The sequence below is a fragment of the Mirounga angustirostris genome, unplaced genomic scaffold (genome assembly GCF_029215605.1).
Source record: "Mirounga angustirostris isolate CCGP_5_RB_7025 unplaced genomic scaffold, mMirAng1.0.hap1 SCAF_13, whole genome shotgun sequence".
Classification (NCBI taxonomy): domain Eukaryota; kingdom Metazoa; phylum Chordata; class Mammalia; order Carnivora; family Phocidae; genus Mirounga; species Mirounga angustirostris.
Window position 1 is genome coordinate 11682993 of NW_026991721.1, and position 15993 is coordinate 11698985.

Genomic DNA, 15993 nt, shown 5'->3' on the forward strand with positions numbered 1-15993 from the left:
AACATTTACCTAAATATCAATATATTTCTTCCCATAAAAGAGTCCTAGTTAATATTTCCCTAGGTTTCTGGTCTCCTCTCTCACTTTCAGAAGGTCAGAGCCCAAAAGTCCTCTAAAGATAATTCAGTGGCTTTATTCTCCTGACAGACTCCAGACTCATACTGTAAGTATGTACACAGCCAAGACAGCCCAAATTTCATGAATAAATCCCATAATCCCCTAAAGAATACCAGGCATTCCAACACTATTAGTAGGCCTACAATCCCCGCCCCCCCCCCCCAAAAAAACAAAACAAAAAACAAAAAAAAACCTGACACCACAAAATGCTAGTGAGGATGTGAGGCAATGGGAACTCGCATTCACTGCTGCTGGAAAGGCAAAATGGGAGGGCCACGCTGGAAGATAGTTTGGCAGATCCTTACAGAGTTAAACACAATCTTACCAGACAGTCCAGTAATCACACCCTGAGGTATTTACCCAATTGAGTTGAGAACTTAGGTTCACACAAACATTTGTACGCAAATGCTTACAGCAGCTTTATTCATAATCACCAAACACTGAAGCAACTAAGATATCTTCCAAAAGGTAAATGAATGTACAAAGTGTGGTATATCCATACAAGAGAATATTATTCAGTGGCAAAAATCAATGAGCTCTCAAGCCACAAAAAGATGCAGAGCAACCTTCGTTGAATATTGCTAAGTGAAAGAAGTCAAGCTGAAGAGGCTCCATACTGTATGATTCCACTCCGGTAACATTCTGCAAAAAGGCAAAACTATAAAGACAGTAAAATGGATCCGTGGTCCCCAGGGGTGTAGGGGAGAGGGAGGGAGAAGCAGGTGAAGCACAGGGGACTTTGAGGCTGGTGAAGCAATTCTGTACAACATTGTAATGGTAGAGATCTGACATTGTTGCACTTGTTAAGACCCACAGAACTCACAGCATGGACAGTGAACCTTGATATATGCAAATTTAAAAAGATTTATTCAGGGGCGCCTGGGTGGCTCAGTTGGTTAAGCGACTGCCTTCGGCTCAGGTCATGATCCTAGACTCCCTGGATAGAGTCCCGCATCGGGCTCCCTGCTTGGCAGGGAGTCTGCTTCTCCCTCTGACCCTCCCCCCTCTCATGTGCTTGCTCTCTCTCATTCTCTCTCTCTCAAATAAATAAATAAAATCTTAAAAAAAAAAGATTTATTCATTTATTTATTTTTAGAGCCAGACAGCATGAGCAGGGGGAGGGGCAGAGGGAGAAGGAGAGAATCCTGAAGCAGACTCTGCACTAAGCGTGAAGCGTGATGCAGGGCTCGATCCCGAGACCCTGAGACCACAACCTGCTCCAAAATCCAGAGTTGGTTGCTTAGCCGACTGAGCCACCCAGATGTCCCAATATATGCAAATTTTAAATGTCACTTAGGTTGAGAGGTGAAAGGAAAGAGTGGAGACTGTGACAAGAGAACCTAACTGCACTGCAAATGTACAAAACACCTCACTGAAGGGCATGGAATGACAAGTACTGACCCCAGTCACTTTGGGAGTGAGTCTGTAAGACTAGAGGCAAAAGGGGTGGCACACACACACCCCACTGTAGCTGGCCATGTTATTTCCCGTCCCCGTACAGGTGAAAAATTCTGACGCCGCTTTGCATGAATACCGAATTAAACAATTAAGGGGGTGGGGGATGGTCGGAGCCAAGTTTCTCACTGTTGGACTGGGAGTTCACAGATGAGCAAGGGAGGAGGCGAAAATGACCCATGGGGGACTGGACTACAGTGGGAGACATCAGTAAAAACGGGTTCAACTTAATTATACATCCAGACATTTACACGTAGGAATGTTTGTAGATATATGTATATGCAGTGGCCCTCCCCCTTATCTGCGGGGTATACGTTCCAAGATCCCTAGGGGATGCCTGAAACCTATATATACTCTGTTTTTTCCTCTACACACATACTTATGAAGAGGTTTAATGTTTAAATGAGGCACAGTGAGAGATTAGCAATACCTAATAAGATAGAACTCTCTCCCTCTCTCAAAATACCTTATTGTACTGCACTCATCCTTCCTGTTATGATGATGTGAGGTGGTAAATTGCCCACCTGAGGGGATGAAGTGAACTGGATGACATAGGTCCCGTGACCCAGCATTAGGCTACCACTGACCTGGCAATAAGTCAGAAGGAAGATCATCTGACCACAGGAAACTGAAGGCCCAGAAAACAAAATCAAGAATAAGCTGGGAAGGATGACTGTACATAAGTTAATATATAGACACATATTTCTTTTCTCCGGCTGCTGAGTGAGCATAAAAGAAATAACACCCGATAGCAACAAGCATACCTAGTGCCCAGATCTTGGTTTCTAACACTGTTCTCCATGAAAAGTAACCATGGCTCCTTGGAGAAATGGCTGATTCTAGGGCTGGGGCAGGAAATATACAAGCGGAGCCTGGGGCATCTTGTAGGAGCGCAACATAAGAAAGTGCTCAAAAAAACCAGGAAACAAACAACACACCAATGAGGATATGTCAAAGGGATATGTACCCTTGATATGATGTGGTGAAAAGGCACTTTGCCCCTCCAGTCTCCAAACCCCACAACCCCAGTCTAATCATCAGACAAATTCCAACAGAAGGACATCCCACAAAATACCTGACCAGTACTCTTCTTAACTGTCAAGGTCACTAGTCAAAGTCTGAGAACAGGCAAGAAGAGCCTAAGGAGACATACAACTAAATGTAATGTGCTATGCTGCTTGCGATCCTAGAACAAAAAAGGTAAAAACTAAGGGCATTAAGATCACAGTGATATGATCTTTAAGACATTCTCTTTGCCCTAATAGCCTGATAAATATAGGAAGAGTGGTATTACCCTCTGAATTTCAGAACACATATATCCTGGGTTTTAGTAATATGAAGATTTGGGAAATTCTAAAGATTTTGTGTGAGATTATTTCTAACCAAGCATTTAGTTCCTCAATTAAGATTAACTGCAGCCCTAAATTGTGCTACTGATTGACCCACACATTTTCTAAGCACTTGCTTTCCATCTTCCAGATACCGCAGATAAAGAGATGAACAAGTGTTAGATCCTGCCTTCAAGCACTTGAACTTAGGGGAAGACACAGAAGATAGGGAAAACACACACACACACACACACCTGACACCAGTGTTAAGTGTCACAATCCCATCATTCTTCCCATTGCTCGACTTTAAAAACAGGTTAACAGCCCACTTGTTAGGATTATAGTCTTCATGTGTTTAGAGAAGTGGTGCATGGGAAGTGCTCTATAACAGTAACTTTTCATAACAGAAGTAACCATTTTGGAATTTAGGAAATGATCACCATTGCCCATGGAATAACAACTCCACTGAAGCGAGGAAATAAACTGAATTCTCACCATCCTCAATCCTCATCACTCACCATTTCCACATCCTGCTGATTTATACATTCTTCTGTAAACCACCATCCATGGTTTTGCTTGATATGAAGGAGGATGGATTCCATAGTACACCCAAACTCAACGACATGAGATAACCCAATTTGGTATATATAAGCGAAGCCAGCAGTATGCATGGCTACCAATGAACCTTTTGCATCAAACACTGGGGAGCCAGAAGCCCCAAAGTAAAAAGAGGTGTCATAGGTAATTACATCAGGATCATGAGCGATGTCCTGGAAGCTTCTTTGAGTGTACATATGGATATATTGCATATCATCACGGCTACCCTCTCCCTCTCTAGCCTGAGGATGTTCCTGAAATTTCCCTACTCGCTGCTCCAGAGGGATCACAGTGCAAGCATCACTAGACTTTGCCTCTCCATACGGGTGGCCAATGATATATATCAGCCCACTAAGTGGTGCAGGAGCAATTCTGTGATAGAGTCCCAGAGGTACTTGTTGTCCATTTGCCTTCAGTTGCAGAATGGCATAATCGAGAGTTGCATCAGATACCTTAAACCAAGGCTCAACGAAAAAGCAGTTCTCTTCTTTCTCGGGGGGCCCTTCATAACTAAACGTCACCCTTACGCACTGACCAATTATGTCTGCCCACTTACTTGGGTCTATTCCTTTTCCCACAATGTCATTTACTGTGTGCCGACAAGTTAAAATGAACAGCCTATTAAAAACAAAGCAGGTGGCAGAACCCCTATTTCCATTGTTGTCCCATGACAGGTACCCAACTGAGTCACTGAGATGAGAAAGAAGTTTGTGCATTTTTACCAGGGTAGAGTTTTTTGTCAGTTTCCCAAAGTTTACTTTATGCAATTTAAATAATGAAGCTTTGTTCTTTTTATTTCCCAGTTTCTTCTTGAAGTTGTCTCTGAGTTTTTCACTTTCTTTCTTCAAACTGGGGTACTGAGCTACAATTTCTTCTCTCAACACACAGGTGTTTCTTTCCTCTGACTCCAAATTCTGAGCAGCTCCGGCTCCAGAGCCCGTCGTGGTTTTCTCAACTTCCACCTCAAAGAGCTCGCCTTCCAGGTTGTCAACGGTCTGTGCGCTTTCTAGAATGGAGTCCAGGTTTTTGATGAGTCTCCAGTCCTCCTTCTCCAGAAAGGGGAGAAACCTTCCGTCCTTGCACACGGCGTCCTTGATGGTTTCTCCTTTGAAAGCGTAGACGCAGAGTTTGCACCCTTCTTTGTGAAGATGCCCGCGCTTAACTATCCTTTTCTTTCTCTTCCCAACTGCATGAATATAAAATTTGACACAGGCAGGGGATACCTTGTCATGCCGGCCGAATACCTGGCTCCCTTCTTTCTGCCTACTTCTACTCTGGGCAAATGTGATTAGCACGTGGCACCTTTCAGGAAAGCAACTGAGGGGCATTCCAAGATTGAGGTAGCCTTCAATTCCTTCCGTGCCAAGCACCAGCATTTCTTTGCCCTGCTGAGTTTTTAGTTCCTTCTTGACGGCCTTTAGAGTGTTGAGTGCTGCGTATAAGCTAACCCCTTCACTATGTGTGAGCACGTGTTTCCTGTGGTTCACAGCCAAGGTGATGTAAATTGTCTTGCTTGGGGGCATGGTCTGGTCTTTGGGTCCTTGAGCCTGGGTGTTAGTTATATCTTTTGGACCTTTTTTAGAGCCCATCTTCATTTGAGGAATACTGGAATTATTCTCGTGGTTTTTATTGACCTAAAAATAAATGTTAAATGCTTTAAAACCCTGAATACAACCTTACACAAGGAGGATTCATCAAATAGAATAGAATCAAATCAAATTCAATCAAATAGAATTCATCAAATTCCCTGAAAAATTAAGAGCATTTGATTTCTATGCCTGAAGGAGACATTTTTCCCAAGTCACATTCATCATGGCATTGGTGTGGACAGATACAAGTTCATATAGTGGCAAGATCACTTGCTGGTCATGGAAATAACAAGGCAGGATGGTTGTAAAGATTCAGTGTACCGCCATCGGTGACAATACCTAGCACGATGACTGGCACATTAACAGATTAACTTTTGCTTCCCTTCTTTGTAATGGTGCTAATATTCTGGATAAAAAAAAAAAAAAAAGGAACATAAGGTAATATAAGTTTACTCTGGGCACAATATAACAAACTCTCAAAGAGCATCTCTTCAGCCCAGTGTTGTCAGAAACATCCTTGTTGGAACACTGTAATGGATCTCCAACTATTCAGAAGATTCTAGGGCAGATACAGACATTTTCAAATAAGGGAACCAGGTAGCATATGGTTATTAGCTGGCTTTGAAGTAGGACAAAGAGAAGCATAACTAGGCTTTTCTCACCTTCCCTGGATACTTGGATATTCTAGTTACAACCAGAAAAAAGAAAACAAATGAAAGCTTTTACGTTGCATCCTCAAATTCTCAAAATTCTCAGCCTTCTTCTTGATAAATGCAAGGAACATTTCAGACTCAGGAAAGAATGTGAGGGTTTGATATGATAACAGAGCCCCTTTATTAGAAAAAGCCCTGACTTAATGTCAGTAAATAAAAGTGCAAGTCCTCCCTCGTCTGAGACAAGTCTGTCTCAAGCAAGAAGTCATTTCTCTCTCTGCATAAATAAATTGAGGATAATAAAATCCTCCCTCCCTGCCTAATAAGGTTATGATAAGGATGATTATTTTAGAATTTGTTTCAAAAACTAGAAAGCATGGCACAAATGTAGGTTATTACTGTGATCAAACAGATTAGCCATATTTGGAGTAGTATATATTTTCATGCCATGAAATAGTATTAATTTTTTTATTCTAGAGTTGACTGTAATACATTATAGTAGATTTGTTGTTGTTGTTGTTCAGGAAGTGTTACAATAGCTTTTTACTGAAGGCTCTTTTGATGTGGCCAAGATTTGTATTAAAACTGTATTAAAACTAAAAAGTAGAATAAAATGGATGAGAAAGATTTTAACAATATCCTCAACCTACAAGAAGGTAATTTCTTGGCAGAAAGCACTATGATACCCAGGGTCAAGGAGAGCTATGTCTCATATTGGCATATTCCATAAATAGTATTTACAAACATACCTGAGAGAAATAGTGCTCAATTTTCATATTACTCTTCTCATCGAACGCGATCTGTGACCTGCGCTTCTTAGGGCTCATGATGGCTTGAAGATGAATGGACAGTTAGCTGAAACACTAATTTCAAAAAGGTTCAAGTTAGAGTGGCATTTTCATAGCTATGTTAATTTTAGAGGATAACACTGATGGGACCCCTTACCCCACCCTTCCCCTTTGCCTCTAGCATCCCTCTCTTCAGAGATGTTAACTTAGCAAGTAGAGAGCTTATCCAACAACTACAATCACCTTGATGATAAAAGCTCCCTTTTATGGAGGGAGCCTGTGCCTGTCAGGTACTATACTAAATACTTTACCGAAATTTTCTCCAATTGCCAATTCCCCTAGAAACTATGCGAAGCTGGTATATTTGCTTTTTGCAGATGAAGAAAATATAACTCAGAGAAGGTAGGTGACCCTCAAGGCCAGAGCCACGTGGCAGAGATGGAATTCAAATGCAGAAGGGTTTGTAGTATGAGAATTCAAAAGTGTGTTCTAGTTACGGGGATGTTAAAATCTGGCCTGCATTTAAGGTGGAGATGGCACAGGGATGGTGTAATTACAGGGGATGGATGGGAAAAGAACCACAAAGACAAAATAATCTTGGAATGAGGGCGCCTGGGTGGCTCAGTCGTTGGGCGTCTGCCTTTGGCTGAGGTCATGATCCCAGGGTCCTGGGATTGAGCCCCACATCGGGCTCCACGCTCAGTGGGAAGCCTGCTTCTCCCTCTCCCACTCCCTCTGCTTGTGTTCCCTCTCTCGCTGTCTCTCTCTCTGTCAAATAAATAAATAAAATCTTTTAAAAAAAATAATCTTGAAATGAGAGTTTACCTGGGAAGATAGTCAGGAAGTTTAGTTGCTCCTTGTTTTTTTTTTGTTTGTTTGAAGGGATATTTTTCCTTCTATCTTTCCTCTGATGTCTCCCCAGAAGAGAATGAACAATGTAAATAAAACACTGAAATCCTCATTAGCAATAAATAGAACAAAAGCCATGGAGGGCAGCAGCTCTCTGTGTTCAGTATCCCAACATGTACCACGATGCCTGGCATGTGGCGAGCTCTCAATAAAGACACATTTGTGGGGCGCCTGAGTGGCTCAGTCGGTTAAGAGTCTGCCTTCGGCTCAGGTCGGTCATGATCTCAGGGTCCTGGGATCAAGTCCCACATCAGGCTCCCTGCTCAGCAGGGAGTCTACTTCTCCCTCTCCTGTTCCCCTTGCTTGTGCCCTCTCTCTTTTTCTCTCTCTCTGTCAAATAAATAAATAAAATCTTTTTAAAAAAGACATTTGTAAAGATCCAATGAATGAATGGAGTATGCACATGAGATGCTATGACCTATCCTAAGTGCTTTTTTATAAATTACCTCATTTAATTCTTCCAACTCTGTGTGATAGGTATTATTAGTTCCATTTTACTAATAAAAAACTTGAGCATCCAGAGAGATTAAACTATTTACTCAAGGTCGCAAGGCTCCAGAGAGTATACTTTTGATTATGAACATTTTCAAATAGGAACAACAAAAAAAGAGAATAGGATAATGAATTTCCATATGCCTATCACATAGAGTTAATGATTGTTTATTTTTTGATAAATTTGCGTCATCTTTTTATTTTCCTAGATTATTTTACACTTAGATACATCGTGACATTTTATCCCTAATTGTCTCTTTCCAGCTCTACAAATTAAGAACTTTTTCTTGCATAATCACAATACTATTTTATTTGGACAAAGAGCCAATTGAGGTGCACAATTGTCTTTAATTATTATGTCTCTTTCATTCTAGAAAAGGCCCTGATTTATTAAACAGAACAGAGAAGTTGTCTGCAGAACGTTCACCTCCTGGGCTGCTTTATCATGTGGTTAACTTATGCTCTAGCGCATCTGTTTCTTGTCAAGTTCAAGTTCTCTAAAGACTATGACTATTCTTCGAACCATTTCACTATGGAGCTGGAGCAGTGGCTTCATTCTTTACTGGTAATGAGCTACCCAGGAAACTCTAGCATCTCTGAGCCTAACTCTCCTGTTTGTAAAATGAGGCAATGACTCTAAGTGAGGTAAAGAATCTGAAGGTGCTGTATCAAAGGGAGTTTTTGTAAGACCACCTGGGTTCCAGTATCAGATTACCTTTTACTGGCTGCCTGACCTTGGGCATGTTAATTAACTGCTATCTCCTTGTCCACAGCTCTAAGATGGGAGGAGCGGTGGAATCTGATTCCCTTGTGAAGACTGAGAAATAGAATGCATGAAAAGCCTTTAGAACAGGGCCTGGCACATAACAGGATGCACAGTAAATATTGCTACTGTTACTATTATCAATATCAATATACTTACCACAGGGATACTTTTTAGACAGCAGAGAACCTGGGGAAACAAAAACAGATACCTATCACTGGGCTGTGTTGGAAGATCCTTGAAGGCAAGAACTTAACTGTCCAACAATTAAGAGAATCTGGGGTTTCAGTGTGTCCGTTGATGATGACCCAACCTTAGGGACTGAGAGAGAACCTAGGAGATTTAGGAGTGATTATCACATATGGACCAAAAAAGGAATATGAAGTGGACAGAAGGAAATGTGAATTTTGCACTACACTGGGATGAACTTGAGCATTCACAGTGGAAAGGGGCGAGAGATTAAGAAAACACCCCAACATTCCCCCCGCCAACATCATTTCCAGTATCCAGCGTGAACCATGTAATAGTAAATGTGAAGTGTCCTTAGCTAGGTATCCTACTCCAGCCCACTCTTGGAGTTGGAGAAGGCTCTGCTGACCTAAAGGGCTTGCCTTAAGTCCTCCAGTAAGGAGATAAAGATATACAGCCGGTCCTTGGTCCATTTCCTGCCCACCCAGAGGCTCTCCCTTGGAATTCCTCCCCCCAACTCATCTCTCTCTTCCCCTCTTCCTCTACCTCCCCAAGCTCTCTCTGCTGCTCCTCCTTCTAGCTCCTCCCCGCCTCTTCCTCTCCCACTCCTCCCCTTTCTTCCTCCCTCGCCTCCCCCTCCTCTCTCCCGCTCCTCCCCCTCCTCTCTGGAGCAAGTGCGCAGAGCTGAGCCGGACTGTAGGAGAGGGATCGGGTCTCAGCCGACCTAGGCCTCCCGCAAGGCCGCCACCCCGCTCCCCCCAGTACGCGACGTGACAAGCAGCCGCCACGGAAATAAAAGCTGGGCCCTCTGGGTCCCGCCCCGGCCAGCAGACCCCAGCCCTCCGCCCCAGCCCCGCAGGCTCACGCGCGCTCACCCACCCCTCGCCGGCCGGCCGCACCCGGGGCTTGAATCCAGCGCCCAGCCGAGGCCGGTGCTTATTGGAGGCAGCCAGGGCCTCTGAGCCCTCGCCGGGAGCTGGCCTGGGAGGCGCGCCCCGCTAGCTCAGCGGGCCGAGCGGGCGGAGCGGGCGGGAGGCGGGGGCTGTGGTTCGAGGCGTCCCGCCGGTTGCGATCCGCTGCTCGGCGGGCTGTTGGGTTCCTTCCACTTTCTTATCTGCCCGGCTTCTAACAGCCTCAGCCTCCAAATCCACGCGCCCCTCCCCACCGCCACCTCTGGGTCTTCGCTTCTTTGGACACCCGGGAAGCTGGCCTGGCTGTCGGGGGTCTCCAGAATAAAATATTAGCGTGTTTGTCTCTGTCCCTCCAGCCTGAAACAAAATCTTCCCAAGGTCTTTCGTCCCCACGGCTCGTTTGAGAAACAGACATGGGAGTCTAGGCCTCTTCTCTCCCCTGTGAACTTTCCTGTCACACAAGGACAGCCACAGCTGACACGGGCAGAGACCAATTGTTGTATTGCTAAGAAGGCGGATTTTCGTCAAATCTAGACCTTTTAAAGTTTTGGTCAGATAATCAAAAGGATTCCTTAAAAGGTTTCTTTCCTCCCAAGGGCAAAATCAACTCAGCTCTTGGGGGAACGCAACAAAAAGAAGCTGGAGCTGAACCTCATCATGCAAGATCCACCTTTCCCACCTTTGAGTTCAGAGAGAACCGGAGAGAAAGTTCAAGGGATCTCAGAGGCACACGGCAGCAGAAACTGACTAGGTGTTGTGAGGCCTCCAAGGAGGTCAAATGCTGGCTCCCAGAAGTCTCAACAGAACCAACCGCCTGTTGATAAAACAAAGCTAAGCCTACTGCTTCTTGAGGTTATGGCGAACAGAACTTTGGTAGTGTCTCAGAAAGGGGAGAGCAAGTTTGGGCTCTTTACTGAGACTTTGAAGTCTGGTTTAAGTTGGGTCTTTAATGTGGGGGATTAGTTAGGATAGGGTAAGCATTGGGTGACAGTTTAGGATTGGTGGATGACAGGCAAGGATTTTCAAGAAGGTTTGGGATGGAAACTGTACTTTGATGTTTTCAACTGAAGAGTGCTGGGGTCTTTGAGGAAGTTACTGGAGTAAACAATAAAGATATTTGCAACTTTCATGTCCCTGGGCAGAAGTTTCCTGGTATAGTAAATTTATGTTGATGAAAAGAGAAGATAAGTCATATTAAAGTATTAATGTAGTTAGCAAGCTATGTGAATGTAGATGGCTTCAGTACTCTTAATGATGAACATGCTTGAGAACATAGTCACCATTTGTCACTTAGAGTACTGAGTATTTTATCTTGGAAAGAAGCTCACTCAGGAAAACACATTTGACATGATTTGTTTGCTAAACGCAGAATTCAGACACAGAGAGGCTGATCTTCTTAGGAAACATTTTAATAAAGTTAACGCTGGGTCTTCAAAGACACATCAGTTTTTAAAATTAGAACCTGCTCTCCCCTTGGGCACTGCAAAAGAGATACACATGCTTTCATTTTACTCTAAGTTTCCAGGGACAGACCTCAGTCCTTTCAGGAAACAACAGTATCCCGGTTTAGGGGGTTTTTCTGCCCCCTCTCCCCAGCCTGAGGTTTTTCTCCCTCGTGACCCTGTCCATCAATAAATTTTCTCTAAACTCTAAGTCAGCTCCAGAACCAAAGGGGTAACTCACCGAAGAGAACAGTTCGCCCCGGACCTAGCCTTCGCTCGCCTTCACTCGCGACCCTGGGGGGACCTTTGCCTCCAGCCAGGAAGTCCGCCTTCTGGGGAAGCGGTCTGTGCATCTGACCCGAGGCCCGAGAGATCCTGGGCCGCTTTGCTCTCATTGGGCGGCTGCTCTCCTGCCGCGGAAGCCGATTGGTCGCGCTCCCGCCGCCAAGTGCCGCGCGGGAAAGGCTGAGTGTGGACCCTCGCGCTGCAAGGCGCACGCAATCCCAGGCAGGACCCGGGGCTGCGGCAGTCCGCGCACTCTCCCTCCCTAAGCGTTCGCAGTCCCCGCGAGCAGGACCTGCCTCACTGTGCTGCTCGCTGCCATCACTGCCTGCTTCATCTCCCTCCTTCCCCTAGTCCTGAGTCCCCGAGACCGTCCCGGGGGAGGGGAACGGAGCGGGAGGCGGGACACAGGACGCGAGGCCCTGAGGCCGCTCCTGACCTGCGCGCTGGGACCCGCCGCGGAAGTGGGTGGGTGGAAACGTGGCTTCCGGATGCCAGGCTGTCCCCTCCTGCAGATCGTGTTGAAGGTGAGGGCAGAGGCACTAGCCAGGCGTCTGCAGCGTGTCACCAGCTCCAGCGCGCTGGAGGCGCCGCGGGTGGGTGGGGAGGAGGGGACTTGGGCGACTCCGGCGTTCCCAGCGGATGGGACAGGTCCCATGACTATGACAATCAGGAAGAAGCGGAAGCCGAGAATGGAGGTGGGGTGAACGACCTTGTCATGAATCGATTCTCCAAACGTCCGCCAATATAGGCAGACGTTTGCAATCCTGATGAAGAAAACGGTAGGGACTCCAGGAATAAGAATCTCAGAGCTGACAACTCCAGTAGGATAGGACTTGCAGACAGCCTGCTGTTGAAGGATCTGCATCAACAGCAGATGTGCACGCATTCGATTCTATATTTGAAAAGGAGCCACAGTTACAACCATGACACGTTTTCTGCAATTGACAGAGGAATAGATGATGTGTGTAGAGTGACAGGGTTGAAAAGTGTGTTGGTAACTACAATATATGTGATAATTTGGGGGGAACCGGACTTAATGTGCATACAGCACTCCCAAAGTAACTACAATTACTGCCTCCTCTTCTGTGGGTTCTCTGGGGTTTGGAAAGAGTAAACTTCAATAAGGCAAAAAACAAACAGAAAACCCAAATTGTATGAAAATTTCACCACTCACTATCATTCTCTGAATTATTAGAAGTTTCTGTGCTCCTGAGAGTAGTGCATGCAATGATCGCCAAAGACTTAACTTTGGCTGATTCTTTTTTTTCTCATTGTAGATTCTGAAGCAGTAAAAATTTCAATGACAAGCAAGAGGTGGTAAAAATACTGGGGTTGAACCTGCCCAACAATCTGAGCTATCTGGTTTTGGAGAGCTATCCTGGTGATTATCCAACATTGACCAGCAACCTCCTGGTCCATTACTCCAGCTGACTTGTTAGCACTTGATAGACTTTTGAGATATTATCTGTAAATTAAGAAATGATCTCAACTCTGAAGAAGAGTGAAGTTGTCCCTTTTTGGTATTGTTGAAGCCGTTGCCTGTGCAGATACCATGGAGTAAGAAGGCCTATAATGAAGAGTAAATCTAAATGTCTGGTCCATTGAGAATGTATTTATGCCAATGTGAAGCATTTCCTGTGTCTTTTTCTCTTTCCTTCCCCTCTTTTTTTTCCCTCCCTCCCTCCTTCCTTTTTTTTTTTTTTTGTCTTTTGTACATTTCAATGTATAAACAAAATAGTGACTTAGAAGACAATAGGCTTAACGACACTTCCCAAACATGGATGTTAAGAATTCAACATTTTGTCTCTATGAAATATTAGTGCACAAGAAGATAGTGAAAAGTTAAAATAAAATCTGTTCTAATCTATGAGACATCTGTGCAACTCCACCTACTATGTAGCAAGGTATCTATCACTTTTTTCTTAAATCTTTCTATAATTTTGTATAATTCTAATAACCCTTATTTTTAAAACATTTCTGGCTTGGTAAGTTATGTGTTGGCTTCTTGGGGAAAGGCCATAAAATAACAAATATTTCCTAAACCTTAAATATATTCACAATAAAATATATTTTGCCTTAAGGACATAGGAAAATAAACTTTTTTGGATGAAAGATTACTGTCACACTTTTTCCTTCATAACCCCTACATCTTCTATTATTTCTTTCTCCAAATTTCAGACAAAATGAAGTTGTAATTACAAAGTTACAATATAGAGCTAGTGAGAGCTAAACCAAATAAAATTCACATTCTCAAGACTAGAAACCAGAAAGTTTTTAAAAGCAATTTGACCATTAAACTTATTTATGAAATCTTCCTCTTGTTTTCTTTTGTCTGCTAAAGACCAGAGTTCTTATAATTACCAGGGAACTCCTAAAAAAGTAGATGCATTCCTTGTAAATGCTTAATCAAACAGGCTATTTCTTCATTCCTAGATTAGGTCTACAGAGAACAACTCTTACCCATCATTAGCCCCTAAAAGTGTTTTCTTCCATACTTAATTTGCAGCCAGTAAGTTGTTGCGGGGGGGGGGGGGTGAAGCAGGAGGGGGTGTTTTTTCCGTGACAGGAAGAGATTAATTTTTACATGCAAGGTCGAATATAAAGGTAACAGTATGGAATGAGTTTTCTTCCCGTGCATATTCTCCATTTTATTTCTTGCCTATTGCTTTTATGGGGTTTTGTTTTGTTTTGTTTTTAGCTTTTATGTTGTTAAACAGTTATGAGCAAATGGACTTAATACAGTAGCATTTTTATAAATAATTCCTGTGTTTGTTATTCTGCTACAGAAATTCGCCCTGTTATTATATTCAAAGTTTACACTACTCTGTGACATTTTGGAAAACATAAAAATAGGCTTTTCATAGGTTTATAAGACACTGTGGTCTATAAACACTAACTTCAATAAATCACTCATATATTCTATGACTAATTTTCTTATGGGAAACAGATATCAACAATTATATGCATGGGTATAATTATGCGGTGGTAACTGGTCTATTTGGAGAATGTTTACTGTGACTCCTGAATGTAAAATCCTTGCTAGAAAATCTTAATTAGATAATGTGCCTATAATACATTACATAAAACATGTGAAAGTACAACCTGATCTACAGGGTTTTGTTGTTGTTGTTGTTTTGTTTTGTTTTGTTTCTTTGTTTTTTTTTTAGAGAGAGAGTGCAAGAGGTCCTGGGGGAAGGGCAGAGGGAGATAGAGAGACAGAATCTTAAGCAGGCTCCAAGCCCGGCACTGAGCCTGATGAAGGGCTTGACTTAACCCTGAGATCATGACCTGAGCAGAAACCAAGAGTCGGGGCGCCCCTGCAGTTCTTGCTGTTAATTTTTTTGCAAGGCCTTCTTGCAGGAAAAGCTTGTATCATACATGAAGATGCCTTGTTTTCCATTTTTACTTCAGAATTTATCTTAAAAGCCATGCTTCCTCTGTAAAAAAACAAACAAAACCCAAAAAAGTAAATAAAAATTCCAGGTTCATCATACTTGATACAAACTTCTTTTTTGGTTGCCTGTTATAACTCATTCTTAATTACTGAAAGCACTGTAAATAAATACCCGTTTCAGAAACCAAGAAAGGTTTATATGACACTGTGGTCTATAAACACTAACTTTAATAAATCACTCACATATTCTATGACTAATTTTCTTATGGGAAACATATCAACAACTCAAAATAAATTGGTGGTGGTGTATAACATTTTATTGTAATTACTTTTATTGGTAATTTATAAATGGAGAGAGGGGCATGGGATTCCTTGGCAAAGGCCAGCCAGGTTGTTTGCTTTCACAGATGGGCTAACACTTATATCTGCAGGTGGAAGGAGTCAAGAGGGTGTACAGGCAAATAAGGTCTGCTGGGGGACTGCTCTGAGCTCCTCTCTGCTTGACACATGCATATGCCTGCTTCTTCTTCTTTTTTTTTTTTAAGATCTTATTTATGTATTTGACGGAGAGTGAGAAACAGCATGAGAGGGGAGAGGGTCAGAGGGAGAAGCAGGCCCCCCGCTGAGCCCGGAGCCCGATGTGGGACTCGGTGTGGGACTCAATCCCAGGACTCCAGGATCATGACCTGAGCCGAAGGCAGTCACTTAACCGACTGACCCACCCAGGCATCCTGCCTGCTTCATTTAATACTCTCAATAACCCTGTGGGGAAGGTGTGGTCATCTGCCCTGATTCACAGATCAAAGGTTTAGCAAGTATTTGCCCAGAAACATTCCTGTCAGGATTTGAACTCCCATCTGAAACTAAGGCTAAACTCTTTCTATTGAAAGAGTTCTATGGTTGCCTTTAATATTTAACAGCGGAAGGCACAGCAGCTCACTTCTTCCTACACATTTTTTTCATTTACACAATCCTTTCTTCAACACATAAATGTGCAGTTATAATTTACAAGAGTTGTAAAGTGTAAATGTTGAGGAGAGTCCTGCCCTTAGGAAGGAGGAAACGGTACACACATAATGGA

The 15993-nt window shown here is 43.3% G+C and overlaps 1 protein-coding gene and 1 long non-coding RNA gene across 4 annotated transcripts; one reads left to right on the forward strand and one right to left on the reverse strand.

Annotated features, from left to right (window-relative positions):
* Positions 1-372: 372 nt before the first annotated feature.
* On the reverse strand, positions 373-11778 carry FAM111A (FAM111 trypsin like peptidase A). Of its 3 annotated transcripts, none has more exons than XM_064576377.1 (5): positions 11475-11778; positions 8851-8880; positions 7353-7434; positions 6489-6602; positions 373-5131 (listed from the first exon to the last, which is right to left on the reverse strand). In XM_064576377.1, the coding sequence occupies exons 4-5, from the start codon at positions 6564-6566 to the stop codon at positions 3401-3403; spliced, it is 1809 nt and encodes a 602-aa protein (XP_064432447.1). In that variant the 5' UTR covers positions 6567-6602; positions 7353-7434; positions 8851-8880; positions 11475-11778; the 3' UTR covers positions 373-3400. The 3 variants fall into 3 exon arrangements, with proteins under 3 accessions (XP_064432447.1, XP_054367871.1, XP_064432446.1); XM_054511896.2 differs by having other exon boundaries at positions 7353-7441; XM_064576376.1 differs by lacking the exon at positions 11475-11778 and adding an exon at positions 9760-9882 and having other exon boundaries at positions 7353-7441.
* Positions 11779-11797: 19 nt separating this feature from the next.
* On the forward strand, positions 11798-14613 carry LOC135362308 (uncharacterized). Its single transcript, XR_010406863.1, has 2 exons — positions 11798-12042; positions 12796-14613. It is a non-coding gene; the product is annotated as an uncharacterized LOC135362308 (long non-coding RNA).
* Positions 14614-15993: the final 1380 nt, after the last annotated feature.

Bases quoted from the DNA above. Each gene is read 5' to 3' on its own strand.
- FAM111A (XM_064576377.1), bottom strand. From the start codon at position 6,566: ATGAGCCCTAAGAAGCGCAGGTCACAGATCGCGTTCGATGAGAAGAGT. The intron at 5,132-6,488 runs GTATGTTTGTAA...ATTTATTTTTAG, and splicing joins TTGAGCACTATTTCTCTCAG to GTCAATAAAAACCACGAGAA.